The 26,747-nt window shown below is 43.6% G+C and overlaps 1 protein-coding gene across 5 annotated transcripts in view; it reads left to right on the top strand.

Moving 5' to 3' along the window:
- The window catches only part of COL5A3 (collagen type V alpha 3 chain), a 340,614-nt gene that overhangs the window by 265,507 nt on the left and 48,360 nt on the right, over positions 1 to 26,747 (top strand). For all 5 annotated transcript variants that reach the window (XM_068274411.1, XM_068274408.1, XM_068274409.1 and 2 more), the window contains 15 exons: positions 460 to 504; positions 4,423 to 4,476; positions 10,013 to 10,057; positions 12,685 to 12,738; positions 13,587 to 13,631; positions 15,981 to 16,034; positions 16,513 to 16,620; positions 16,701 to 16,754; positions 16,842 to 16,895; positions 17,773 to 17,817; positions 18,993 to 19,046; positions 21,282 to 21,326; positions 23,277 to 23,330; positions 26,047 to 26,100; positions 26,251 to 26,304. In XM_068274411.1, coding sequence (XP_068130512.1) covers positions 460 to 504; positions 4,423 to 4,476; positions 10,013 to 10,057; positions 12,685 to 12,738; positions 13,587 to 13,631; positions 15,981 to 16,034; positions 16,513 to 16,620; positions 16,701 to 16,754; positions 16,842 to 16,895; positions 17,773 to 17,817; positions 18,993 to 19,046; positions 21,282 to 21,326; positions 23,277 to 23,330; positions 26,047 to 26,100; positions 26,251 to 26,304 — 819 coding nt within the window. The remainder of the gene's footprint in view (positions 1 to 459; positions 505 to 4,422; positions 4,477 to 10,012; positions 10,058 to 12,684; positions 12,739 to 13,586; positions 13,632 to 15,980; positions 16,035 to 16,512; positions 16,621 to 16,700; positions 16,755 to 16,841; positions 16,896 to 17,772; positions 17,818 to 18,992; positions 19,047 to 21,281; positions 21,327 to 23,276; positions 23,331 to 26,046; positions 26,101 to 26,250; positions 26,305 to 26,747) is intronic.

Below are 26,747 nucleotides of genomic sequence, written 5' to 3'. Positions count from 1 at the left end.
TCCAGGAGGCCAAGCAGCAGTCTGCTAAAGACTTTTTTGCAAGGCTGTGCGCAAACTTGAGTGTGCAAAACTGGACTTTTTTGAGTGGCACTGAAAACCAGTTTTACGTCTGTTTGCCACCCAAAATGTTTCATTTTGGAAATGGATTCTTCATGTGTAGCTAAAAAAGGCAAAACAAATGCTTATTAGACATGCATGTGGAAAGCAGATTCATGCAATCATTTTTTTTTTTTAATGTTAAAGATGCAAAACGGAGAAAAATTGTGGAATCTTTTGTGGCCCATAGACAGTCACTGTGTGTCACTCTGTTTGACACTACCTGCCAAACACACACAATTAGTGTGTGCCCAGCCATAGACTGTTTCTCTACACTCTTCTTAGCCATCAGAATGTTGGCCTAACCAAGAAATGCACTCATGATACACATAGAAATAATAAGCCTTTTATCTGTGTTGACAGGGTTTACCTGGGCCTCAGGGTCACATCGGAGTGCCAGGAGAGAAGGTCAGTCATGCCAGCCGTTAAATTGTTGATTTATGTTTGTCAGAGATGTTCTAAACACACATTTAAAAATGTAATCTTCAGCATAAAAAAATGTATGCATTTTGAACATGGTTTATCTAAAAACTTAATCTATGATACGTAGTATGGAGTCAGGTCATTCCGGCGCCTGATTTGGGCCCAGCCACAGGCCGTAATATTAATTATGGCTATAGCAGGCAAAATTACAATAAAAATCACCATATTTCGGGAAACTGCAATAGTTGGACCCTGAATTACATGGTCTAAAGAAAAAAATAGGTTATCAGTAGTCTATCGGCTTCTCCCTGCGCCCAAAATGCATGTGGCCGGAACATATAGGTGCCTTAGTATATTATTACATGTTCAGTTATATAAATTCAAAATATTTCTGTCCCAGAGGATAAACTGTCACAATGTAAGGTAATTTATCTTCACAAAACAAATTCTCTGGTTGGATTAGTGATTCTAGCAAAAGTACCTTTGGGGCCAGCTAGTGTAGGTCATCTCATCTGTTTGTAGATGACATGAAGGAACAGGACAGAGAAGTCAATTCATGTATTGAGATGCCACCTAGCACTGAGGCACCCTGAATCTCGAGGAAAGAATTTAGAGAGTTACAAAGATACTAATGAAATCCTTGTGGTATTGTAACGATTGTGGAACTTTCCCCGTGATCAGCGCACAACGTGTGCGCTGACACGGCGGAAATCCTCCACAAGCGTATAATTTGCAGGAACCCAGCAAAAGGTGCTACGCACCCGTAGAGGGAAAATTCCTGTCGGCAGATGGCGCTGGGGAGTGCAGAGGAACCAATCCTCTGTACCACCACAAATGCCAGACAGGAATTGTACAAAACGCAGAACGCAATCGCAAGAGAGGCGATTGCGAATGAGAATGAGCAAAGGGACAGGTTGTATGTGTGTGTGCCAATCCAGTCGCCACCCCGCAACCGCACACACACAACAGCAGATATGAAATAGGAACGCGATCGCGAGAGGTGCGATCGCCAGACAAGACACAAGGCAGAACAGAAGAGAATACGAGGGTAGCAAAGGCACAGCAAATACAATAAGGAGATACGGAAAATAACAACCGCTAGCTAACCGCGAACACCGCACTCATTCGCAACAGTGCACGCGGTTATGCGCGATCTCCACGTGATAAGCACAATAGAGACAAGCACGCCTAACTAACCATAAACAGACAAACATGAAACAGGGGACGCGAGCGCTTGCTTAACGGTTACCTCACCGAGCCTGTAGCAAGCGCAGCGGACAAGACAGACACACGAAAAACAAGAACTAGGCAGGAAGGATCCACCGCTCTTCCGCCAGAGCAAGTGTGATCCAAGCAGGAACACAGATCAGAAAGATCCACAGCCGCTAACGCTAGCGGCTAGTGCGATCTCAGCAAGACAGAACGATTCGCTATCAACCGCCGCTGGTGACAGCGCAATCGCGACCGACAAGACAGAACAGAAGGATCCCCAGCGCTCGCACAAAGTAGCTAGCGCGATCCCAGGAGACAGAACAGAAGGATCCCCAGCGCTAGCACAAAGTAGCTAGCGCGATCCCAGAAGACAGAACAGAAGAGGTAGCTGGTAGCAACCGCTGCACCAGCTATACTCCAAGAACATAGATCAGAACCATTTCCTGTCAACCACCATAGGGACAGGACAATGGCAAACAGGCAAGACAAGACAGAACAGGCAATACAGATAATACAATCCTAACAGCACTAGGGAAATCTGCCTAGCGCAGACTTAGGAATTACTCTAAGCTGATGTTCAAACAGAGAGCAAGGCTGACACCCCACCAGGAGTGTTACATAGGACGAAATCCTTATGAACAGCGAAGCATTGTGGGAAAGACATAGTACTTATAGTACACGCCTCCAATGACTGTGGCCAGGCAATTTGCATGACAACATATGCAAATTCCTCTGCAAGCACAAGCTGCAAAACTGACAGAAGCTGTTCTTTCCAGAGTACTGCAGCATGCAAACCTACACAATGGTCAAAAGGCTGGCTGCCTGCACAGGCAGCTGAGCAAATCATCACAGGTATCTTTAGTTTAGTATATGTGGCCCCACACAAAATTCTTTTTGGAACTCTACTGGTAAGTTATTATCACCCTCCACAAACTAGTGAATTCACCTCAACTCTCAATAACAGCACTTTCACTGATATCTTCATGGCAGGTTTAAAGTTAGGGAAGTCAACGTAAACATGTGATTGGAATATTTTATTTTGTGTGTTCCTGAGAGTGGACAATTCTGTTCAGCTTGCTCTTGAGATTAGAGTCGGCTTTTAAGTATGGGCCTATGATTGAAGAAGTCTATTCGGTATGCACATGAGATTGAAGAAGTTTGTTAAATTTTGGTCTGTGACTGAAGAAGCCTGTTGAAGGTTAACATGAGATTGGAGAAGTCTATTTGGTTTGGGTCAATAACTGAAGAATTCTGCTCACTCATCATCATAGTGCACTCATCATCAAATTGGAGAAATCGATACAGTTTGTAACAATCCAGAAGGTCCGCACACTCACTGTAGATAAAGTCCACTTTTATTCAGTGATCGTGACGCAATTTGATTCCATAGAATGGTCTATGGAATGGAATTCAGAATCAGAATCAGGTATATTTTGCCAAGTACAACAAGAGTTGTATCCGGAATTGCTTTTGGCACAGCAGGGTCGGTACAGTAGCAGAATGATGCATTTTGCATACAGTAGAAATACAGTAGGTGCATACAGTGCATACATATACTTAGGTACATACATTCGATACAGCAATATACAAGGCATGGAATATAAAATGTGGATAGAAGTAAACTTACGAAATAAACCCAGGAGGGGGCCGGAAGGTAATCCGCTGCAGTATATGGCACTCAAAATCAGATGCCGCCCAGTCCATCCCTGGGGGAGAGAAAGGAGAGGAAAAATAAGGGAAAGAAAGAGAAAGGGAGAGAGAAGGTGAGAGCCTGAGGGACAGTGAAAAAAGTGAGGCCCCTTTTCCCGGGCAGCCATTAGATGGATCTGGCGTCCATGCGGCAGTCACAGTTTTTGTGTTTGTTGCCCTCATGGTGGTGGAGGATCTGGGGTCGGTGGGACCGTTCAGCGATGGGGCTCCCTTGGTGCGATCTCTAGATGTCTCCCAGCGGAGACAGCAGTGGCAGCATTTCGATTGCCCTCTGGCACAGCTGGAGCAGCAGGGGGTGTATGTGACTGGATCCCCCTTTGTACTGGAGTCGCATGAGAGGCTAGGTGGCCCTAGGGTGATGCCAGCCTGGGGTGATTCAGATGGAGGCAGGATCCCTGTGGCAGCTATTGAGGGCTGGATGTGGTGATTGTCCTGGCAGTGTCACGATCATTGAATAAAAGTGGACTTAGTCTACAGTGAGTGTGCGGACCTTCTGGATTTGTTACTGACTATGTTTATGGTCCTGTACCTCCACAGTGGTGTGCGATTCTTCTTCTGCTTGTGGTCTACACAGTTTGAGCCTGTAAATGAAGACATTTGTTCAGGAAGTGCATGAGATTGGAGAAGTCTGTTCTGCATGGGCCAGTGACTTAAAATTTGTGTTCAGTGTGTGCAAGAGGTTGGAGAAGTCTGTCAGTGTGGTCTGAGATTTCAGGGATTCATCCCAATGCAGATAAGGCCCCACAATCCCATGTGCAACCTGAACAGAGGCCTTGACTTGACTGCAGCAAGTCTGTTTACAGAGACTGAAACTTACTCAGTGCTCAGGTGCTTCTGGTGATGTGGTCAAAATTTTAAGACAGGATTTAGAGCTTCAAAAGGCGGCATTTGTGTACTTTGATTCCTAAGCTATTAGATGGTATTTTTACATATTTACATGGACTTTAATAAAACACACAATCTTATTTTCTTTACTCACAGGGGCCACCAGGAAAACAAGGCATATCCGGTTTGGCTGGATCAGATGGACCTCCAGTAAGTGTTAACTGTGCAACAATGCAAATATCCAAGTTGATAGAACAGATACAAAGCAAAATATAAATATGAGTTACTTCTGTACACCAGTTAGTTCTGGAGCTTCCATACGAGACACTCCAGGAGTCTGGACACTAGAAACAAATTCGCTGCTCTCCTCTGGTTTCTACCCATAATAGACCCTAAGTAAACATACTTTGTTGTTTGTAGACACTACAATACTCGTTTTCCAATAGCTTCAGTTTCAGGAGTTACACACACGCTCAAACAAAGTGTAGCACATGGTACCTTCCTGCAACATAGGAACACTAGCAGGCCCCTCCCACATCCCATAACCCCCTGCACCACATGCCTCAACTCTCCTCACTTTCCTCACTTCTCCCCACAACTCCCTGCACTTCATGCACCCCACACTGTTGCCGGAGGAGGAGGATCCTTGCTGCCTAATGGAAAAGAAATTAAAGTAGGGGAATAGCTACCATCTCTCTGTTAGTCTATTGAGTGAGCATGTTGTTGCAGCACTGATTAGTAACTCTGTAAATATTAAAGGGAAGGTGGGGTCACCAGAGACAAAGAAACCTCTGGTTGGACCTCCTAGTGACAACAAAAGTACTAATTGGCCAGGGCCGCCTAAAGTTCATTGACAATCCAACTGTTGCATTTATAGAGATATAAGTAAGCACAAATGGTGCTGTTCACAGATCAGTGAAATACAGAGATGGATCAAGAAGAAATGGGGCCGTAGGCAAGGTAGTAGCTTGCGCACCTCCTTAAGGTTTTAAGATGGGAGAAAGTGGCAGTGGGGCCCCCCTGACACTCACTGGGCCCCAGGCATCTGCGTAGGTTGCCTAGTGGATGATCCTGCTCTGCTGAAAGGACAGAACTGCTACAATGCTGCTGATCGCAGCTATCCCATCATACTCTACAGAAAGACAAGGCTCTCTCTAGATGCTTTTAGTGATTTATATTTAAAACTATTTTTAACTATAAAACAATGCAATAGAACCTTAGCACAATTCACAAACGCTAACCATTAGCCAATGTGGAATAGGACAAAGTAAAAATCACTAATGTTAATGCTCAAGTAGATGTTTCCAACTTCTGAGCTAAGCGTGATACAGGAACAAATATAGTACCTTCTCCTGGAGCTATGGATACTTGGTACCTTTCAGCCACAAGTAAGCAGACGATCTTGGTGTAATCCCGATAGATCTTGATGTAATCCCGACATCCAGTGTGTATAAACTCCGCTCAGCGCAGATTCAGCCTGACTGCAGCGTCTCCTGGTCAGCTGACACCCGACTTCCTGCTTCCGGCTCCTATGCGTTCCACAGTGGTTCCTGCTCGTATCGTATCACAAGTAGTGAAAGCAATAGCGGTGCTTGCTGGCAATCGCACAAGGGAGCTAACGTAATGTATCCATGGATCATGGATACATTACGTTAGCTCCCTTGTGCGATTGCCAGCAAGCACCGCTTTTATTTTTAACTATAGCCAAGGTAAAATTTTTGCAAGTGCTCCATGGAATTTGTTTTGCTAAATTACACTTTGGTAGTAAAGATATATATAACTTCAATTATTTTGCCTAAATTTTATGAGGATCCAAAACATGTAATGAAATATTTCTCTGCTGAAAGGCTTAATGAGGAAAGCAATAAATTATGCATGAATTCACCCATAAAAGATGTGTCTCCTGCACATGAGATCAACGTGATCTGTTTCCATTTCTGGACCTAAATTTTGAGATTAGTGGAGGCCAGGAAATGAGGTCACTTTTTGCCTTGTCTCAAAAATTAATCAATATAGCAGACAGCCAGACACATGGCCATTGGTCATTGTTTAGTGAGGACAGGAGGGTACACCCAGGATGACCTAATGGGAATATGTGAAGGATCGGCCACTTCTGCCATAGAACTACCACATACATGGCTAGCCTATCTGGCTGAACTTCTGCCGCTATTAAACCTGCAGGACAGTGGCGGCTCCAGGAAATTTTTTTAGGGGGTGCTATGCAGGTGCTGGACCAATTTCCGGGGGAGCTGACGAAATGGGTGTGGGTACAACCTGCGGCGCGCGAAGCGCGCCGCGGCGAAAAAATGGGCGTGGTCATGACCGGATGAGGGCGGGGCTAACTGTAATTTAAAGTGAACCCAGGGTGAGAGTGATATGGTGGCTGCCATATTTATTTCCTTTTAAACAATACTAGTTGCCTGGCAGCCCTGCTGATCTATTTGGCTGTAGTAGTGAACTGAATTACACCAGAAACAAGCCATGCAGCTAATCTTGTCAGTTCTGACAATATTGTCAGAAACCCCTGACCTGCTGCATGCTTGTTCAGGGTCTATGGTTGAAAGAATAAGAGGCAGAGGACCAGCACGGCAGCCAGGCAACTGGTATTGCTTAAAGGGAGATAAATATGGCAGCCTCAATATTATTCTCACCTCGGGTTCCCTTTAAAAGTGCAACGCAAAGACAGAGGGCCCAAGTTTTGGTGACCCTTTTCCCAGAAAATTCACATAATTGTGCAGGTTTTCTCAAGAAAATACACGTAATGTGAGCAGATTTTAACAAAAAACGTCCAATGACCCCAATATGCACAATCGGTAGCAGATATGACCCCAATATGCACAATCGGTAGCAGATATGACCCCAATATGCACAATCGGTAGCAGATATGACCCCAATATGCACAATCGGTAGCAGATATGACCCCAATATGCACAATCGGTAGCAGATATGACCCCAATATGCACAATCGGTAGCAGATATGGCCCCAATATGCACAATCGGTAGCAGATATGGCCCCAATATGCACAATCGGTAGCAGATATGGCCCCAATATGCACAATCGGTAGCAGATATGGTCCCAATATGCACAATCGGTAGCAGATATGACCCCAATATGCACAATCGGTAGCAGATATGACCCCAATATGCACAATCGGTAGCAGATATGACCCCAATATGCACAATCGGTAGCAGATATGACCCCAATATGCACAATCGGTAGCAGATATGACCCCAATATGCACAATCGGTAGCAGATATGACCCCAATATGCACAATCGGTAGCAGATATGACCCCAATATGCACAATCGGTAGCAGATATGACCCCAATATGCACAATCGGTAGCAGATATGACCCCAATATGCACAATCGGTAGCAGATATGACCCCAATATGCACAATCGGTAGCAGATATGACCCCAATATGCACAATCGGTAGCAGATATGACCCCAATATGCACAATCGGTAGCAGATATGACCCCAATATGCACAATCGGTAGCAGATATGACTCCAATATGCACAATCCGTAGCAGATATGACCCCAATATGCACAATCGGTAGCAGAAATGACCCCAATATGCACAATCGGTAGCAGAAATGACCCCAATATGCACAATCGGTAGCAGAAATGACCCCAATATGCACAATCGGTAGCAGAAATGACCCCAATATGCACAATCGGTAGCAGAAATGACCCCAATATGCACAATCGGTAGCAGAAATGACCCCAATATGCACAATCCGTAGCAGATATGACCCCAATATGCACAATCCGTAGCAGATATGACCCCAATATGCACAATCCGTAGCAGATATGACCCCAATATGCACAATCCGTAGCAGATATGACCCCAATATGCACAATCCGTAGCAGATATGACCCCAATATGCACAATCCGTAGCAGATATGACCCCAATATGCACAATCAGCATCACCTGAAAAAGAAAAGAAAAACCCATTTACTCACCTACAGCCAGAAGACCTTCTTTCCCGACCTCCTGTCCCGAGTCCCGACCTCATTGTGGCGCGCAGCGCCCGCGCGCCCACGATCCTCTTCCTTCCCGACGTCACGACGAGACTTCCTGCCTGCATGCAGAGAGCAGGGCTACGGGAAAATGGCCGCCCGAAGCCATGCACTGCAGACTCGAAGTCTGCAGAACAGGGCTCCGGGCGGCCATCTTACCGTAGCCCTGCTCTGCTGCTTCGGGCTGCCGCTGTGAACTGACTTGGCGTCTTTTAGATGCCTGAAGTCAGTTCACTCCAGGGGGTGCTTTGGGGGTGCTTGGACAATTCTAGGGGGTGCTCGAGCACCCCCTTGCACCCCCCCTGCTGCAGGACATCCTTCCACATTCTCTGCCAACATCGCTTCCAGTGTGTGGATGCTTTTTATAGATATACATATGCACAGAAGGAGATATTAGTTGCCTGGCAGTTGGAAACAGCCATTGTTTCCCACAATGCAACAAGGCTCCCACAGTGTGATGTCAGGACCTAGGTTTCACCACAATATCAGCCATACAGACCATCTTGTTGTTCTATTTGAGAAAAGGTAAAGAGGGTTTTCACCACAATATCAGCCATACAGACCACCTTGATGATCTATTTGAGAAAAGGTAAAGATTTCTTGTGGAAAAAGGGGTAGCAGCTACTGATAGGGATGAAGTTCAGTCCTTGGTCACAGGTCCTCCTTTAAGCCCAGATCTATAGAAAGATCCTATAAATGAGCAGCTATTTTCTCCTTCTGTATCTTTGCACATATTCTTATGTAATCCAACAAGTATATAAAACAGGGGTCTCAAACTCAATTTACCCGGGGGCCGCAGGAGGCAAAGTCAGGATGAGGCTGGGCCGCATAAGGGAGTTCACGTGTCCCCGCCGCAAAACGAGGGCTGCAGAGCCCCCAAATCGCCCCGGGGGGCAATCCGCCGGCATTTCCTGGAAGGGGCAGAGCTTTCAGCTTCAGCTGACCCCACATAATTACAAAAAAAAAAAATTCCCACACTCTAAACATAAATTTTTTGGGGGGGAAAATAGAAAAAAATGCCAGGAATCTTCATACAGCCATATTGCCCATATTGCGGCTGTATAGCGATCCCTGGCCAAAGCGCTGCGGCTGCGTATGGACCCCCTGGAAACCCTGTCAGGAAATGTATTGCTCTTTCTTTTGATACATGTAAAATTACACTACCGTTAGGCTTGCTACTAAAAGTGACATTTACCGCATTAAAAAGTATACTATTTTCCTTCGAAACTTTAAAATCGATTTTCTCAAAAACTATAAGGTCTTTTTGAAAAATTGTTTTTTCCTCTTATTCCTAATGATCTCCTTAACATATCCTGCAAATTTAGGGTTTCTAGTATTTATGGTGGATTTGCTATTAACCATTAAAGTCGGCGGGTTTTTAAATGTGTATTTTTTTCCTTTGCAACTTTAAAATCGATTTTCTCAAAAACTATAAGGCCGATTTGAAAAAAAAATTTTTCCTCTTGTAGCCACTGGGGGCCCCTACAAGCTCTGGGGCCCTGGGGCCACAAAATATTGTATCGAGGGCCGCAAATGGCCCGCGGGCCGCGAGTTTGAGACCCCTGATATAAAACAATACAGAATTGGCTGTATTCTTACAGAGGTTGACTCAAATAGTATAAGAAGGATGAATCATTCTTCTAAAAGATCACAAAAAAGTGCTTGGTTTGATTGCAATTATTCCTTGTATATAACTTGTTCTTTTGTGGCTTTGCTTTTAGGGACATCCTGGTAGAGAGGGGCCTGCTGGAGAGAAAGGCATTCAGGTGAGCATGAAAGAGCGGCATTGTGTTTAACAAAGCAACATAATAGAAACATAACTGACAAACAGAAAACATCCACTTAAAGAGGAACTCCAGTGAAAATAATTTAATATAAAAAGGTGCTTAATTTTTACAATAATTATGTATACATGATTTAGTCAGAGTTTGCTCATTGTAAAATCTTTCCTCTCCCAGAATCACATTCTGACATGTATTAAATGGTGACATTGTTACTGTGGGCAGATTATGTAGCTGTTCTGGCTTTAACAGACAGCTATAAACAGCCATTTCCTGTGTGTGTCATTGTTACATTGTGGCAGTTTGCCCAGAGTACCGTAGGGTACCAGAGCCTCTTGTGGGAGGGGTTTCAGCACAAAATCAGTCATACAGCGCCCCCTGATGGTCTGTTTGTGAAAATCATTATATTTTTCATGTAAAAGGGGGTATCAGCTACTGATTGGGATAAAGTTCAATTCTTGGTCGGAGTTTCTCTTTAAAGCAAAAAAAATTCCCTCACTTCAGATGTATATATTACAAGTGGTTTTCGGAGTTTTACGTAGATTTTATCTGGAGAAACAAGTACAGCCATTCCAGTGAGTTATTAAGAACAAAATGCAGTGGCGTAGCTAAGGAGTTGTGGGCCCCGATGCAAGTTTTACATTGGGGCCCCCCCAAGCACTCTATACACAACAATTGATACGGCGCTCCAAAATCTGCCCATGGCAACTACAGTGTCAGAGGTGCAAGAAGGGGGTGGGGAGCAGTTTGTTAGTGATTACCAATATTCAAAGTATCTATAGAAGTGATTATTATGAGCACAGGACCAATAGAGAGCTAATACTGTAGTTGAGGGAGGGCCCTTCGGGGCCCCTCTGGCCCAAGGGCCCCGATGCGGTCGCAACCTCTGCAACCCCTATTGCTACGCCCCTGACAAAATGCCTGATGGATGGGTTTTACGAGGTTGGATTTATACTGTCTGGCCAACGCGCTCCTCCATCGGTCTGTATGCTCCCCATCTTCATCCGCACCGGCTGCATCTTCTTAGTGACCTGGTGGCATGTTATGATTTTTATGTCACGTGAGTTACATGCACAGGGTGACTGACAGAAGGCGCCGACGGGGATTAAGACGGGAAGCAGGTAGACTGATGAAGGAGAGCGCCAGCCGAAACAGGTGAGCTCACTCTGCTGCTGAGTACTTTGCTGGGCCCCTGGGAACAACTATACATTTTAGGGGATGAGACCTAGGGGGTCTTCTAGCCAGACCTGATGCGCGGGGGGGGGAGGGATTCAGAAACAAAGGGGCCTAATGCCTCTTATGGAGGGGTATTAGAAACAAAGTGGTTGAATGCCGCTTACAGGGGGAAGCCCTCATGTCATTGTTGCCCAGGGCACCAAGAAGGCTAGTACTGGCCCTGCTTTCATGTACTGGCCCTGCTTTTCATCCATTCAACACATTGACATTTGCCATGGGGAGTTCAACATGATGAGGATGGCCTGTATATCAAATTCTCCCATTCTTTCCTGTGATAATCCCTTTACTGCCTCCCATGTTGCCCTGCTTTTCCTGTCTTAGAGAGGAACAGGGATGGTATTGTTTCTGACCATCCAGTGGTCAGCCCATCTAGCCAACCAGATTCAGCAACATCAGGAAGAGATCATTGGAAGGTCCTACAAAGATTAGATGCCTCATTTTCATTCACAATCTATAATAGATGATTGGAGGTAAAGGCTCTTACAATATGTGAGATCACTCACTTCTTACTCTGTTTGACCGACTTTTGTGATGTATATGTTACGGCCAGAACCCGAAGTTTGGCCACTTCTAGTTCTGGCCGGCCACTTCGGGTTCTGGCCGGCCAATGCGCGAAGTGGCCGCTGCGCTGCGGCCAATGTGAGGAATGGAATGAATCCTGTAACATTCATGTATATTCTGACCGCAGCGCAGCGGCCAAACGTATCGCAACTTAGTTATTTTAATAAAATTAAGCCGGCGGCAATGAAACAGATGAAGCCGCCGGCTTTTTCTCTGCCTCTCTCTCTCTCCTTCCTCTCCCCGCCTCTCTCTCCTTCTCTTATTATGGGCAGCACTACGTGTCCCCCCTTCAGAGTCGTTCGTCGCGCCAGGGAGAGCAGAGCGGGGAGGCTGCAGACATCGCTTCTGCCAGCACCCCGCTCTGCAGGAACGGCAGGCTTCCCTGGTGCGACGAACGACTCTGGAGGGGGACACGTAGTGCTGCCAATAATAAGAGAAGGAGAGAGAGGCGGGGGGGAGGAGAGAGAAAGAGGCAGAGAAAAAGCCGCCGGCTTAATTTCATTAAAATAACTAAGTTGCGATAGGTTTGGCCGCTGCGCTGGGGCCAGAATATACATGAATGTTACAGGATTCATTCCATTCCTCACATTGGCCGCAGCGCAGCGGCCACTTCGCACATTGGCCGGCCAGAACCCGAAGTGGCCGGCCAGAACTAGAAGTGGCCAAACTTCGGGTTCTGGCCGTAACATATACATCTTTTGTGTGGTATTTGCATAAAATCTCCCTATTTTGATTGAAGAATATATTATATTGTTTTATTTGTTTGGACCTTTACTTGCTGCGATATATACTTAACCATCTCCGTTGTCTTTCAGGGCCTCCCTGGCTCGCCGGGTCCAATTGGGTATCCTGGCCCTCGTGGAGTGAAGGTAAGTTCAGTATAGGTTGAGATGCCTTTTTTGGGAAGTGCACCTGTACAGGTGACTCATCTGAAAATGCTGGTCAGAGACACAAATGTATCCCATGTGAAGATTATCACCGATAGGTGCTGCCATGCGTACATGTAAAAAAAGGCACCACAGTAATACTGTAACAGTGCTGGGGATAGCTGCTAGTCGAATTTCGGTAAATTACTACTACGACTGATGCGTCAATATTTATTGCCTAACCCTATCCTATTTTCACTCTAACCCAACCAAAGCTTAACACCTGACAGTGTCCGTTTCCACTAGACTTCCCTCCTCACAAAGAACGCCACTCGTCCTGTCATTGTCTTGGCTCATCCCGTCCCTGCCCAGGAAGTATAGAGCTTCCTGTTGGTTTGCTAAAGAACCAATGGGAAACCACCTGCAACAAAGTAACTTCTCTCTGGTTCATGTGGACCAATGAGAATTCTCCCTGCTGCTAGGTAGGATTCACATGGGTTTTTTGGGGGTGGTTTTCCAAACCAGCAGGAAGCCCCATGTTCTCCGGGGGAGCAGCAATGAACAGGGAGGCAATAAGAAAAGCGGCAGAACCACCGGTGGATGGGTAAGTGGACGAATGGCAACGAAAACGCAGTGGCCAGGCTTAGCACACCGTTTACGCATACATTGCGCTATAGTGTGAACAAGGGCTAACGGAAAGAAAAGGACTAGTCATATTGCTTCAAGCAGTCACTGCTTTATGGAAAATGACAAAGCAATCCCTTGTGTGCCACAGTCCTTAGACAAAGTCTGTATTCTGGTGTCAATTCTGGAGTCACCAATATGTTAACATTTTACCCATTATTTTCCAGGGTGCCTTCGGTGTAAGAGGGCCAAAAGGAAGCAAAGGAGAAAAGGTAAGAGCGTAATAAATACTGAGGTAGAGAATCCAGCATCCAAAATTTGTCTGACTTGCCACATACTAAAGTTTAGATCTGTAAATATATTCCAGATCCGTAATTGAACAGTTGTCTGCTGAAACTGAACCAAAGACAAAAGAAAATCTGACCCAGATAACAAACAAAAAACTGAAAGTAGTAGAAGTCCAAATAACTGATAAATGCATGACAAGGAGACTCATCTGGCTACCTATACTTAATAGGGGACTAATCTGGCTACCAATGCTTTGGGGGGGGGGGTAATCTGGCTGCTTATACTTGGGGGCTAATCTGGCTACCTATACTGGGGATCCCTCTGGCTACACATACTAGGGGTACCTCTAGCTAATTGTATTGCATCTACCTATACTGGTGGTGACTTAATAATGGGGAGTATCTCTAGCTTCCTATACCGGAGGGCTACCTGGGGCACAAAGGTACTTTATAGTTTTTGACATTCAAAATTTTTGAAGTTTTTGAAATTTCAAAATTTTGCTTTAGGGCCTCATGATTTCTAGCTATACCCCTGCATCAGGATGACACCAGGCTAATCACTGAGGCTGTTTATTGGCTCTACTATTAACCACCCTGGCGTTCTATTAAATGCGCCAGGGTGGCTGCTGCGCAGTATTTTTTTCATTTTTTTTTTAAATCGTGTAGCTAGCCTAGCGCTAGCTACATGATGCCCCCCTCCCTGCGGCATCCCTCCCACCCCTCCGATCGCCGCTGGCGCGTATGCCCATTAGGAAATCCCATTCTGAACCATGACGATGGCGACGAACGGAATGACGTCATCGACGTCATGACGTCACAGGGAGTCCCGATCCACCCCTCAGCGCTGCACGGGGTCTCGGGGGGGGGGCCTGTAACGCGGCGGGTAGCGGCGTGTCGGCGGTGATCGTCACCATGTTAGCTGCGTGTTTTACAAAAAAAATTAAGAAAATCGGTGCCCTCCGGCGGTTATGGACGAACTGAGCTCGTCCTTACCGCCAAGGAGGTTAATGATCCTTCCTAGGAATTAAAAATTCTGTAAGAAACTGATAACAATCATGTTGACTGATGTGATAGCAAGAAAAAATACCTGGTGAGTGGTGAGACAGCAATAAATAGGGTTGGGGGTGGCATATAACAGGAAACATCACAGCAAGCCTGCCCCTTCCTGTCTGAAAATTTGACTTTTGCCAAATGTCAACGTTTTCAAAGAGTGGTTATGGAGGCCATACTCTCTGTGCTTAGCTTACGTAGCTTTGCCTCGGGTTGGGTATCCTTAAAAATTCCACTTTCTTCCTTTGAAGCAGCCCAAGTAATTGCTGTTTCAAATTTAGGCTTGTTGAGTCTTTTACATGAATGTAATTCACTTCTATATATCTGAGCACTGTGCACCTCATTAGCGGATACCAATAGGGTATTATAGGCTTGACTAATTCAAATCTGTAGGTCCAGATTAGAGTCAGCAGTTCTCCGTGTTACCATAATGAATGTATGCATCCGATGAAACTCTGACATAACATTCAATAAAAATGTGTTTTCCTACTTTTTATTACCCATACAGTTAGCATATTTGCTTTACAAATTACAAGTTCCCAAAATACAGTTTACCTGCTCTGAAAGCTGCCATTGCATTTTATTGAATAGCTGCTGTATTTATATATTAAAACCTATCTAGTGATCATTTCTCAGCTCTTTCTGCGGCTCAGTATAGCTCAGTCTCAGCAGTTTGCTAATGTTTACTAAATGAGTCTGAGAAAGGAATTTAAACAAAACATAATGGTATCACCTCTTCGGATGCAGCCAGAAGCTTTACACTGAAGCAAGCAAGGAGCTTTCCACTGAAGAACAATGCACTGTGTTTAACTGTTTGAATGCTGTTCTGCTACAATTTTTTGTGGTCGTAAATTTTATGCTGTAATAATCTTTTAGAACAAAGAGGAAATGCTGACTTTCATACCACTTTAAGCCTCGTACAGACATATGATATCTGTACAGGAATCACCACTCCTATTCAGCCAACCCAGCTTATGGAAAACAGTTGCCTCAGTGAACTTCCTCAGCCCATAGTGCTTGTATTCCAGTACAGCAGGAGGTCCTCTGTTCCTCCTCCGCTATCTCTTCATAGTCATTATGGTGCTGTGCATACTACTCTACAGAGAACCTAGTCTGCATGTTGTGCATTAAACTACATTTTAAAGGTAACCTGTGCAACCAGGATTCAAAGAGCTTATCTATAGGGCCCAAGACCCCACTTCTGCAAGACAAAAGTACCGAGATGTATCCAGCATGCCATAATTATGTGTACAGTGACTACTCCTCACTTATTCTCTTTAACAGGGTGAAGATGGTTTTCCTGGAGGCAAAGGAGACATGGGAACCAAAGGAGACAGAGTAAGACTAACTCAAAGTTTGGTTTCCGAAAATATGGCTTGTATTTCCCATATAAAAGAGACTTTTAATCTGAAAATTGCCATCAATATTGTTTAAATTACTCTATGAATATCATCATTACTGGTGATTCTGATGAAGGCCAATGGATTATAAGGCAGTGTGAGTAAGGTTGGAGATTGTATATCCCTTAAAATGTTTCCTTACCTTATGAAACAGTTCAACTTCAACATTTGACGTTTTGTTTTTGTTTTTTCATTTCAGTATACTGTAGGATTTGCATGATTTGCAGATCAATTGTATTCTTTTTTTATTTACATTTTTACATTTTGGAAATTAATTAGTAGATCGTGCTAGTAGTCAGAAGTATGTATCGACAGGAGATGGTTCAGGTGGTAATGTGTAACTTTAAGTGAGTATTTTGGAGATGCTCATAGTTAAAACCCTTCTATCTATGAGTGCTTTGTTGATGTCATGGTAGGGAGACCCAGGAACCCTAGGGGTACGTGGAGAAGATGGACCTGAAGGACCAAAAGGGCAGTCTGGACCAATGGGAGAGTCTGGAGCTTCAGGAATTGCTGGAGAAAAGGTAGGACATACAAAGAGGTGGGGCATTCTGATTACTCCATTCAAGGTTGGCATTACATGAATATTCTTCTTGTCAAACAGGGAAAACTGGGAGTTCCAGGCTTACCAGGCTATCCGGGACGCGCAGGTGCAAAGGTAAGTGCATCTGTCTGGTACAGATACTTCTTTGCAATTTAAGAGGTATGCCATTGATGTAATCTACAGTATTGCATCTTCTTTTAGGGTTCCGTGGGTTTTCCTGGACCACTTGGACTTGTTGGTGAAAAAGGCAAGAGGGTAAGTCCCCAAATATCCTGAGATCTGATCTTGAAGGAAACTTTCATTGAAAATTGATAAAACACATATAATTGGTACACAATTTTGCAGTTACTGCAATGATTTTCCAGATATGGGAAATAATTGAAAACATGCTTACATGCTGCCACGACAGTAGTACTTTGAAAAGGCACATCCATAACTCCTTTGCTGACACACACATCAGTATATCCATAAACACACCCAGTTACCACCTTCTATTCAGGTGCTCAGTCAGATAAGCTACCTCACAGCAGTGAACATCCACAAGACAAGGTAAGGGTATGCTGTCATGTCTGCTGAAATCAGTGCAATATACAGTATATATGCCCTGGAGGATTTTTTTTTTTACAGAAATTTACATTTCCTTTAACAGGGAGTGCTTTCACCTGTTCCAAACACTGTAATGCCACCATCCTCTTCTGGGTCCCAATCACATGATATGATACACGATCGGGACCCAGAGGATGATGCCAGCATTGCAGCACCTCTCAGTTGTGGAAGAGGGGTAGTGGAAGAGTCTCCCTTCCATCACCCCTCTTCCACCACCGAGTGGCGCTGCAACGCTGACATCATCCTCTGGGTCAAGAATACATGTCTTGTCAAATGCCCATTCTCATACACTATGATTTAGAAATAGTATCCACACACGCCAACGGGTGACATCCAAACGATTTTATTGAACAACAAGACACATTAAAAAGGCAAGCTTTTTTGCGATTTGCAATGTGGCCCATACGCTTTTATTATTTGTGATTTTAAATGCAATTTTGCGTGCATCTTCTCCGGATGTGGGAAATGCACGCGATTCAAACATGCTTCTATTAGAATTTATCTTTTTTTATTTATTTATTTTTAGGGACGAGGTGGACAATCTGGACCTCCAGGACAACGGGGACCTTCAGTAAGGAAACATTATATGACTTTGTGCTAAAAATATATATGATTTGAAAGTTTTGTGAGAATTAGTTTGCATGTTTCCACCTGGTTGATTGGAATGTTTCTTAGTAAAGTATTGTGAGCTTCTATAAGTTTTTTTTTTTTTCCTCACAAGAGATTGGAAGCTTTCATGTAGTGTACACTTCCTTGTCCTGCTTCATTAGCTTCATTTAGGTGTTTGAATGAAAAAATTGTGTTTTATTCAATATAAGTAGAATGATGAGAGAAACCTAAAAAGGGAAGTAGAATGATGAGATGAACCTGAAAAGGAGGGTAGGATGATTAAAAAAAACTTGGACAGTATACAATGATGAGCAGAAACTTGAAAAGGAGAGTGGAATGATGAGAAGAACTTGAAAAGGAGGATAGAATAATGAGGTTAATCAAAAAAAGATGAGTGGAATTATGAAATAACCTGAAAAGGAGATTAGAATGATTAAAAGAGCTTGAACAACATAGACTGATGAGCAGAATCTTGAAAAGCAGAGTAGAAAGAGGAGATGAACCTGAAAAGGAGGGTAGGATGATGAGATTAATCTAAAAAGTAGGGTAAGAAGGTGAGATTAGCCTGAAAAGGAGGTTAGGATGATGAAATGAACCTGAAAAGGCGAGTAGAATGATAAAAAGAACCTGAAAAGGTGAGTAGAATTATGAGAAGAACCTGAAAAAGTAGGGTAGATGAGATTAATCCAAAAAGAAGAGTAGAATGATAGGAAGAGCCGGAAAGGGGGGTAGGATGATGAGAAGAACTGGAAAAGGAGAGTAGAATTATGAGAAAAACGTTATAAGGTATGTAGAATGATGAGAGGAAGAGGGTAGAGTGGTGAGAAGATCTCTAAAAGGAGAATAGAATGGGGAGAAGATTCTGAAAATGGAGAGTATAATTGTGATGTGTAACTTTTGCAGTTCTATCTACAGTAGACCCAGACGCCAATAATTATCCCCAGCTGTGAAGCAACATACACATTCTCAATATTAGTAGTAGAGATGATAGAGTATTGTACTGTGTTAGCCATCAGTAAAAGAAACGCGGACAATGTGGTGCAGTTTGGAAAGGAGACAACTGTTAGGAAGTGCAGTTAACTGACTTTGTTCCAAGCTGCATATCACTTGAATTTAATGTGCATGTTTTTAACTTAGGGTACAAGAGGTGAAAGAGGTCAGAGGGGACCAACTGGTAAACCAGGACTGAAGGTACAGCAACTTTATAAATACTTTTGTTTTGTACATTTACTGTATATTTTTAACCTCCCTAATGGTATTTCCGACCCAGACTCGGAAGGAAAAAAACATGCTGCATGCCGTGATCCTGAGCCTGCATCAGCGCAACCGCCTGGCGGGTTACTACAGAGAGCGCAGTAGAGCGGCACTTCTTACTCATGTCCCTGGGATCCAGGCGGTCTCCTCCGTGTCCTCCGAGGCTCTCAATCCCTTGAGTGAGTTCTCCGCCTGTCATGTGGTGACAGACAGCGATCTCACCATCGGGATAGACCGCCCTCCTGGAGGACAGGGAGAAGAAATGCAGCGATGGATCCCAGGGAGGTGACTTTTGTGCAGAGGCTGCCTGAACTGGGGCTGGGGCCTCTGGCTTCTGATTAGTTCTGAAATTTATGGTCTAAACGCATACAAAAAAATTAGCCTCTAAAATCCAGAACTAATCATACCGCCAGGGAGGTTAGAATTTATATGGTGAGTCATATGCAATTAACTTTTTCTCCTGAGTTTTTCGCCTAAGTGATATTTTCTCATCTTGTCAATAAAATGCATTTTGAAACCACCAGCAAGCAAGAAAGTACTTAAAATAATTGTGATAATACTTTGTTGGCCACTTTTTGCTACGTTAAGGTATTATGAAGACTAGATGAAAAATGCTCTTCTAGGAGAAAATTCAGGAGGCAAAGTACCATAAATTGCATATGGGCCAAGCTATCTTTTATAGTAAATCTGTTGTTCTTCATGTGAATGTGTGAATAATGTATGTGCCAACTGCAACACTCAGAACAAGTTGCTGTTAGTACATAACAACCAGTAGTACACTGTATATTGTATAGGAGGTGAACTAAGCAGCAATATCTTAATACATTGTTTCAAAAGTGTGGTACTAATGTTGCAATCCTGATGGAACACTCTCTCACAGTGGGACCATGCAGAAGTGGGATTGCCATGTGGGAGACTATGTTTACTCTAGTACCATTTTTCAACAGCAGATACTGCTGAGAACATGGCTAGATTGTTTTTTGTGGTTGTGTATGTCTTCCATTCACGTACGTTTAGAATAGACTCTAAGAAATTTTGCACAGGATTAAAAATCTATGTGCAGTGTATGGAAGGATTCAACCAGATATATCCCTCTCTGATCAGCTTATGATCTGAGAGGGATCTGTCTGTTTGGTCACAGCAAGTAGAGCATGGCTAGCCTTTCAGAGGGTGGAGGCCCAAACACTTTGTGGAATGATCACTCAGATTGGGAAGGGGTCAGGAGCCTTGATTGTTTGCCTGGCCACCACTCCAACCACTGCAGTCCCAGTTCTTACAAGTCATTGCATGTGCTCAGTGCTTTCTGCACTTGTTATTCATTTTTCATCAGTATAATGTAGCCCAAGGGTCCTCAAACTGGGTGCTGTGGCACCCTGGTGCACCTCGAGCACCTCCCAGGGGTACCTCGGCATTCATACCCATCCTTTATGCATTGTCATCAGATAATGCAACTGCACATTGATATACAATGGGTGGTTCAGGGACCACTTGGGGGGGATGTGGAATAGTGAGGGCCACGGATCACTTGAAGGGGGAATGTGGCCTAATAAGCATCTAAGCATCACTAGCTGCTTGAAAAGAGAGAAATGCTGCCGAATGAGCATCACTAACTAATTGGGGGGGGGGGGGGGGGGAGTTCATCACTGACTACTTGGAGGGATGATGCCTAATAAAAGTCATAACAGCATTTCGGTAGTTGTTTTTTGCCTAGGGGTGCCTTGGAAAAATGTCACCATCAAAGCATCAAGGCCTCCTCACCCCAAAAAGTTTGAGAACCACTGATGTATCCTAAAAAAACATATTAGGCAAGAAGCTTTTTAGATTACCCTCCCCCTCACAGTCCAGGTGCTACCCTGACATACAACATGTATGAACGCAACTGCTGCTAGAAGCTACACACAGCGTCTCAGAAAATTTGATTGACTGAGGCACTTGCTCAATCACCTGCAATCGATGGTAAATACATTGAGAAGATGAACGTTGGCATTCATCTCAGTTCAGGGCGTGGTTGATCCCGGCGCCAAATGACATGGACGGACGCCGGCAGCTGTCCATCTGACCGGCCCTTCTAGAAAATATTTTTACCTGAAAGTTGCAGTATGGGAGGTACATCTCAGAGGAGGCAGATTGTCCTATGAGAAGAACTCATCTAATAATGTTCTCTTTATACAGGGGGATTCTGGACATGATGGTGTTGCTGGAGGAGCTGGAGAGAAGGTGAGTGCCCTCCTATATAAAATGTATTTACCTGGAAGAAGCAACTTAGCTATACATGTTATTCCTACCCTGCTGCTGTGTTTGTATTACATTATATTGTACTCTATATTCTTGCATCTTTAATGATGAATAAGAGTTCCAATAAGCTATTTATTTATATAGGGCTTGCTCTTCATAAGGTTACAAAATCTTTCCAGGGTCGTATGTCCATGGCCATTTGCTTCCTGCCATGGTTAATTTCTCATGCAATTTTTTTTAATGAATGTAGATCAGTACAATAGATGTTGAGGGTCTTGGGGTGTGTGTGTGTGTGGGGGGGGGGGTCATGCCCTTGCTTCCCCAGGGCCGGTTCTAGCTACAACGGGGCCCTAGGGCAAAAGTGACTTTGCCCCCTGCCCCCCGACACTCTGTTCCAACCAAATCACCCCCAGGGTCGCTGAGCAGGCTGCCAGGCCTGATCCAATCCCCCCTCCCTTCTTCATCACACAATATATTTAGGTGTCCATCATATGTCCCCTAAAAAAACATTTCTGGGGTCCTCATTATTCACCTCTTTTTCCTATAAAAAGAAAACGCACAGCATCCCCACTGTCATGGGTCACCATAGCTGGAGGGGAGGAGGGGCACCTTGGGAGGGGGCCCACAGGGTCTGGGGCCCTGGGGCAATTGCCCCCTTTGCCCCAATGGAAGTACCGGCCCTGCCCTTCCCACTCCTTGGTTTAGGTGAAGGTGAAGGTTATGCATTTTATTGGAAGAAGGGCAAATGTTAGGCACAAGATGTTGGAAAGGCATGGTGATGTGGCTTTATAAATCAATAATAATAATGAGTTGGGATAATGCTTAATTGGGGGGTATGGGACTCTAGAGGAGAGGGATGTCAGGATCACCCTAATTCACCAGACACCCTGTTAAATTATTTCAAAAACAAACATGTGCTACACTATAGACGTGCTCCAACCTTATTGTGTACTTGAGAAATAGAATGTATGGCGTCTACATCCAGCAAACCTCACCAATGCATGCACTGATCAGTGGAAACAGTAATGAAAATCCAATCCAACGAATTTCTCCCCTTCCTCCACCCCGAAGTTCTAGTTCACTTGTATCTGTCAGCACCATAGTTACCTACAAGTTGGGCGGGCTAGTATTACCGTAACTTGGCAGAACATGAAAGGAACTATCTACAAAAGAAAGTTTATCTAAATCATGGAACATGCTATCTGAGGTTTACTTGAGGAGACTTGCTTAGGAAAATTCCTACTACAGTGCCAGAATCTACTAAGATTTATTATCTGCTTCTTACTTGTTATAGACACACGTTAGATGGTACCGAATGCTGAATGGTAAGCCGCAGCCTCCTTTACTGAAAAAACACTGAAGGTGGCCACTAACAATAGAATTTCAGAACGATTCATTAAGAATGATTGTTCGTATGAACAATGGGGAATTTTTGCTTTGGACGAAAATCATCTAGCCAATCTGATCAGATTGACTGGTTCAGTTCAAAAATCAGATTTATTTCATAAATCTGATCGGATTGGTTAGGAGATGTTTGACCTTTAGTGGTCCCCAATGATCATTTCCAATCGTTCATAAGAATAATAATATGTAAATGATTGTTTGGCAATTTGTATCGTTGGTGGTCACCTCATCACTAAGGTTCATGGCAACCAGTCAGATTGCTTGTTTGTTGCTCTGTGCAGCAAGGGAAGCTTTGCCATAGCCACACTGATCAGACAGGAATAAGAATGGTTGCCTCTCAGATTATTATCTGAAGACAAGGCATACAAAAAACAGTCTTCCGTTTTTTAGATGTTCTTTATTATTTAGCTTGAACAAGCAGGGCTTAAATCTTTTGCATTTTATTATTAGCTGTTGTTATTAGCTTCTATATAAATATCATATACCACCGATTGGCATTCTTATGTTTTGTTATTTGCTTGATTGCAGGGACCAATGGGCCCACCAGGACCGGTTGGTTTCCCAGGACCCAAGGGACCCAATGTAAGTAGTGACTGTTCTCCATCAACATTTGAACGGCTGTATTTTCCAGGAATCTTTAAAGTGGAATGAAACTCCGAACGTCCTCTCTGCTATAAAAGATTAGCCACAGCATGATAACGTTTATGGGGGAAAAAAATTCTTAATGATAATTTATAGAAATCCTACAAAAAAAACAACAAAGTTTCACTTTACTTGGTTTCACTTTTGCAAAAGTCACTGAAAGAGTTACGCTTCAGAGTTTACTATATGGAGAACTGCTCAGGCAGAACTCTCCTGCAGTCTGTTCACAGTTGCTGATAAAACTAACACAGAACAAAGCAAATTGAGTTTCTTCAGGAAATGTATGTGGAATAAAGGCTTTTCATGTCCACATTAAAGAGACGCTGAAGCGATAAAAAAAATTATGATATAATAATTTGTATGTGTAGTACAGCTAAGAAATAAAACATTAGGAGCAGAGACATGAGTCTCATATTCTTTCCAGTACAAGAAGAGTTAAGAAACTCCAGTTGTTATCTATGCAAAGAGCCATTGAGCTCCACGACTTTCAAAGTTGCAGCGAGCTCTGTCTTCTGAAGCTTGTTTTCTCAAGTGTCTGTAAATTTATTTTCTTTTTCTCTGCAGAGAAGGGTTCAAAAGTTTACTTGCCTGCTCTGTAAAATCATTTAGAATGCTGAGTAGTGTGTACACTGCAAATATTAGAGAATGATGCAATGTTATAAAAAATAAATAAATAAATAACAATAAAAATATGAGAATATTTTCTTTGCTACTAGTAATTGCCCATACTACACAACCAATTCATTATATAATAACTTTTTTCACTTTTAACTGATGTACACAGTGACTTAGCAATAGGGGATGCAGAGGTTGTGACTGCATCAGGGCCCCCGAACCTGAAAGGCCTTCCTCCTACATTACCTCTTAATTATTGCTGTAGTGGTAATGGTCACCTCTGTATGTGCTTTGAATAGTGGTGATCATTAACAAGCCATTCCTTTTCCTCTGCTGACATCTCTCTCACACACAGTGGTTGTCCTTAGATGGTTTTGGTGGTCTGTATCATGCAATAATTATACATATAGTGCTGAGGGGCCCAGTGTAAAATTTGCCGTGGGGCTCTCATGGCTTTGTAGCCTTTATTATGCAAAGTCATCTCATTATGCTGTAACTTTATTTATGCAATGAATTAGAGAAACAGGTTATTTACCTCCAGGCAAAAATAAGTTATTTTAATTGGCCCAGTGTCATAACATAGAAGTTCAATGTGATTGGATGCAGTATCCAATAAGAATAACAGTTGTTCTTGATTCATATACCGGGGTATACTTGGAGTCTGATTTACTAAGCCGTCCTCATAGATCTTTAATCCTCTCCAGTGGGGAAATCAGAAGTGACCCAACAAACCTGGACATACAGACATAATGATTCTTTTATGTAATGCTGATATTTTACAGTTCAGTACATTGGCATTTATGTCACTAGGGGTCCCTCAGCAGGGCTCATAATTTCTTCTCCCTACCACAGTCTAGAAACACTTTTTTGGGCGGAAGCTATTTAACCTGTAGGTACGCTGTTTCCTGTTCGCTCCAACAGATTAGCCACATCATAAGAACTTCTAGAGTTAAACAACTGTTTGATTAAAAAATAAATAACTGAAAGGGTTAATAGACTGTGTTTCCCTTTTCTGGGAAGCAGGGGCGTAGCAATAGGGGTTGCAGAGGTTGCAACAGCATAGGGGCCCTTGGGCCAGAGGGGCCCCGAAGGGTCCACCCTCTATCACAGTATTAGCTCTCTATTGGTCCTATGCTCATAATGATCACTTTCTATAGATACTTTGAATAGTGGTAATCATTAACAAGCTGTTCCCCATCCCCTTCTTGCACCTCTGACACTGTAGTTGCCATTGGCAGGTTTTGGTGCGCCGTATCAATTGTTATGTATAGAGTGCTTGGGGGGCCCCATTGTACAATTTGTGTCGGGGGGCCCACAACTCCTTAGCTACGCCACTGCAGTTACATTGTTGCTGCAACTCACCAGACTGTTCTTTGATCACTAACTGTAGGAGATAAGACTAGGAAATACAGTAGAGAGTTTTTTGATATAATGCTGGGAATACACGGTTCGTCTTATAGCTGATTAGATGGTTCGATAGATAATTTATGACATGTCCGAACTCCCTTTTGATTCTTTGGCGGCTCATTTTCTGATAGAAGTGAATCAAAAAAGATAAGAAAAACGAGCAGAAGATAAGAGTTTCGACTGCAGAATCGAGCGGCAAAACGCACACCAGAAACGAACCGTGTATTCACAGCATTACACAGCATTACACAGCCATGCATTGGTGTCTCCAAGCACTGTTGTACTTTGAAGCGGGGAATAGGGACTTTGCCTTGCCTGCTCTTCACCATCCCTCCTTTCACATAAGACATGTGGAAGAGGGGGATCCGGAGCACAGAAGAGACACAAGACACATGTGACTGTTGGTCACGTGTCTGTAGTTTAGTCTACTAAGTCTTCAGCTTCCATAGTCTGGAGGTAGGAGAACCTCTAGCTCCCCAAGCCATGTTATGGACTGATTATGCCAGGCATTGAACTGGTTTGCTTAGGTCCTAAGAATTGCCATGGGCTGGCCAGGTCTTCTGAGCCTATTCACACATATCACTGCTCAAGAATATGACTATCCATGTGATCTAATTATGTATTTTCTTAACAGGGATCTCCTGGGAAGGATGGGCTACCTGGACATGCAGGCCAGCGGGGAGAGCCAGTAAGTTTCCATAAAGTCTTAGCTGTGAAGAGATGAGTATTACTGCTGCTTATTCAGTAAATGACCGACAGTGAATAAATGTGTTCTACACTCTTACAAGTTCTCTTTATAAGGAATGGTCTTACTGATTTTTATATTTTTATTGTCTAGGGTTTTCAAGGCAAAACAGGTCTTCCAGGACCAACTGGAGTTGTTGGACCTCAGGTATGTCTGGTCTTCAGCCAAGAAATGCATTTAATGTTGAGTGGAGGCTATAGATTCCCTACACTATAGAGAATAGCAGCTCTGACTAGTACGATATGCAGGGTGGTGCTGAGCTAGATAGTACTAGCCCTGTTGTTTCTATTGGCCAGTAAGGCCCATTCTGACTATGTCCAATGTGGACAAGTAGATAGGTTGAAAACTGCAATGCTCTTCTTTGGGCATATCTCCATTCATATTGCATGTACTGTGTTCTATTGCAAAAAATTTCCACAGCACACATTTTCCGTTATCCAAATCAAGGTTTGTTATGTGTCACTGTATATAGTTTGCACCCTCTGACCTCCAATGGCTTTATTAGTCATCCACTATATCATTTTGTGTACAAGAACAGCTGTGTAGTAGAGGACACCAGTATCGAGGTGGTCCCATACTGACTAGCAGAC

The sequence above is a fragment of the Hyperolius riggenbachi genome, chromosome 3 (genome assembly GCF_040937935.1).
Source record: "Hyperolius riggenbachi isolate aHypRig1 chromosome 3, aHypRig1.pri, whole genome shotgun sequence".
In the NCBI taxonomy this organism is placed as follows: Eukaryota; Metazoa; Chordata; class Amphibia; order Anura; family Hyperoliidae; genus Hyperolius; species Hyperolius riggenbachi.
This window is presented reverse-complemented; position numbering and strand designations above follow the sequence as displayed.